Source organism: Plasmopara halstedii (assembly GCF_900000015.1).
Source record: "Plasmopara halstedii genome assembly, contig: Scaffold_1561, whole genome shotgun sequence".
NCBI classification, from domain to species: Eukaryota; Oomycota; class Peronosporomycetes; order Peronosporales; family Peronosporaceae; genus Plasmopara; species Plasmopara halstedii.
In genome coordinates this window covers 145821-148033 of record NW_020188473.1, presented here as the reverse complement: position 1 = coordinate 148033, position 2213 = coordinate 145821, and the positions used below count along the sequence as shown (strand labels likewise).

General features: G+C 43.1%; 2 protein-coding genes across 2 annotated transcripts; one reads left to right on the top strand and one right to left on the bottom strand.

Annotated features, from left to right (window-relative positions):
* Window positions 1-239: 239 nt before the first annotated feature.
* On the bottom strand, window positions 240-483 carry PHALS_01443 (uncharacterized protein; the record flags this gene model as incomplete). The annotated part of the gene is made up of 2 exons (XM_024715832.1): window positions 240-386; window positions 442-483. 2 exons carry the CDS (start codon window positions 481-483, stop codon window positions 240-242), a joined length of 189 nt encoding a protein of 62 aa, XP_024581491.1.
* A 745-nt stretch (window positions 484-1228) lies between these two features.
* Window positions 1229-1585, top strand: PHALS_01442 (uncharacterized protein; the record flags this gene model as incomplete). Its single annotated transcript, XM_024715831.1, has 2 exons — window positions 1229-1350; window positions 1450-1585. The coding sequence occupies 2 exons, from the start codon at window positions 1229-1231 to the stop codon at window positions 1583-1585; spliced, it is 258 nt and encodes an 85-aa protein (XP_024581490.1).
* Window positions 1586-2213: the final 628 nt, after the last annotated feature.

Here is a 2213-nt window from a genome sequence, read left to right as displayed (position 1 = left end):
AATATCCGGAACACCTGCGTGGAGAGACTACAAAAGCAAATCGACTTAAGGCAACTCACTAGTTTGGGCTGAATATTACCATTTATGCCTGTACATACTATTTTCTGTTTTACACAATTGATATGGTCAATTGACGCATTCTATTAAGCCTGCCACAATGTAAATTTGATCGTCGTGGCGAAGGCACATTGTCTAATTAAATTGACTAATTAAAACCCCATAAAGTAGTATCAATGAGATCAAGTGTCATGCTCCTTTTTCGCGGCGCGATGACTGAAACCACGATATCCAAATGATGAGCGCGAAATGTAAAGGCAAGCATACTCAAAAATACGAATTGGGATATTTTTAGCAATATATTTACCTAGTAAATTAGTGTGTCCAGTCTGAAGACAAGAATGTGGCAACACTATATCGAAATGCGGCAACGCAATATCGGACCACCACTTTCATCACACTTCTATACGGCTTAACTGAAGCCATATCAAATTCTACAAGTCAGTTTAGTGTGAAGCGCTATGTTGAGAACGGAGTTGCTTCCAATGAAATTGCTGAGGTTGCTCAATACGATTGCATAGAACAAAGCTTATCCACGATTTGACACATCCTGGTTTAGACGCACGCCAGAGAGAACAGACGTACCGCAGCAATAAAAAAAGCTTGCAAGGCCAGTCGCGCGATAATTATTTAAAAAAATTAAAATGAACACGCTCGGAGGAATACCAGGGTTGTTTAAGAAGTTTGGGTAAATATGTTTCAAACAAATTTTATGTAAATCGCGATCCGTCTTCACTGCTCGAAATGCAAAAGCTAGTCCACTTTTTGGGGGGCATTTAGTGAGCCGGCGGATACACCAAAATTGTTATCAATTTCAGGTGAAGTGAAAGGGATACTGTCATTGGAATCAATAATGAGATTTTAATGCTCTCCTTTAGCGTGATTGCCGAGGTACCAGCGCTTGTTACAAACTAGAACATCGATGCCTTGATCTTTTCTGGAGAAGAGGCAAGATTGCCTACCACAGCGCACTCTACTTGCCAGTTTTGCGGTAATTAGGATCGCTGATTAGTAGCTGTTACAGCTATTTAATGATGACTATCGTAGCTGTTAACAGTAGGGACTAGAGGTGATGAAATCTTTGCGAAACGTTGTCGGTACTTCGAGTTGACAAGCTTTGATTTATGTTCGAGTCAAAGATCCTCTTCCACAAAATCTGGCTAGAATTGCCATGAGACACGTCAGATGGCGAATAAAACTCCTCTTTGCGCACATTGGATATGGAAGTCATCGGCACTCTCGCCAGCTTGTATCACTTAGTGTTGGATTGTGGGGCTCCGTCCTTTACGAAGGGTACGTATTTCCCTAGTCGTTGCTGTTTCTAATGCAGGCGGCTTTTTTCAGCAATGATGACACTTAGGAGGAAAATGCGCTCGAACTGTATTTGGGCAGGAATAACCAGCATGCGTTGGTGCCTCGGGGCGTCCAAGTTTGGCAAGCACCTCATGATGATTTTAGATCAAAGTCACGACGTGAGGTTTTGGTGAGAGTTGGCATGATTCTTGCACTTCTGGATGGGCTAGTTTAGCAACCTGAAAAGGTGTTAAACGAAATGAGCTGGTCTTCGCCGTGAGATCTACGGCGAGGTATTGCAATACTCCTCGCCACTGGAAAAAGGAATCGAGCACGTAAATCGTGCATAGGGCGATGGAGAGCCGTAAGATCCTCCATCTCAATGCACGGCTTGGTCATATGCCTTGAGGTGAGAGCGAAAGTGTTAGGTCCGGACTGAGAGCTTTTATCGGATTGCATTTGAAAAACGCATAGGCAATCCCACGAATATTGCCTACGAAGCATTAGTACCAAAAACCACACCGATTTTAGAAGTTAGTCAAGATATGTGATGAATAGACGGGAGGAGACTCCCGGTACGAGTATACTCCGAGAAGCAGGAGTGGTCGATTGCAAAGTGTGAAGCTAGAATTTTTGCTTGTTGGGTGCTTGCTTTCACACAGTGTGTTAAACGACAAAATAAGAGTTAGCCCCAGTGTCGTTCCCATCTAAGCGGGGTTTTTGTAGCTGTTCAAATTACAAATTGTTCGGTTGTAATAAGTCACGTTGCCCCATGCTTGAGTCTCAAAGTAGCCTTGAAAACTAGTCACGACTGGACGCTGTCGCTTTCGCTACTGTGTACAGACCCAATCTTTGTATGTTTG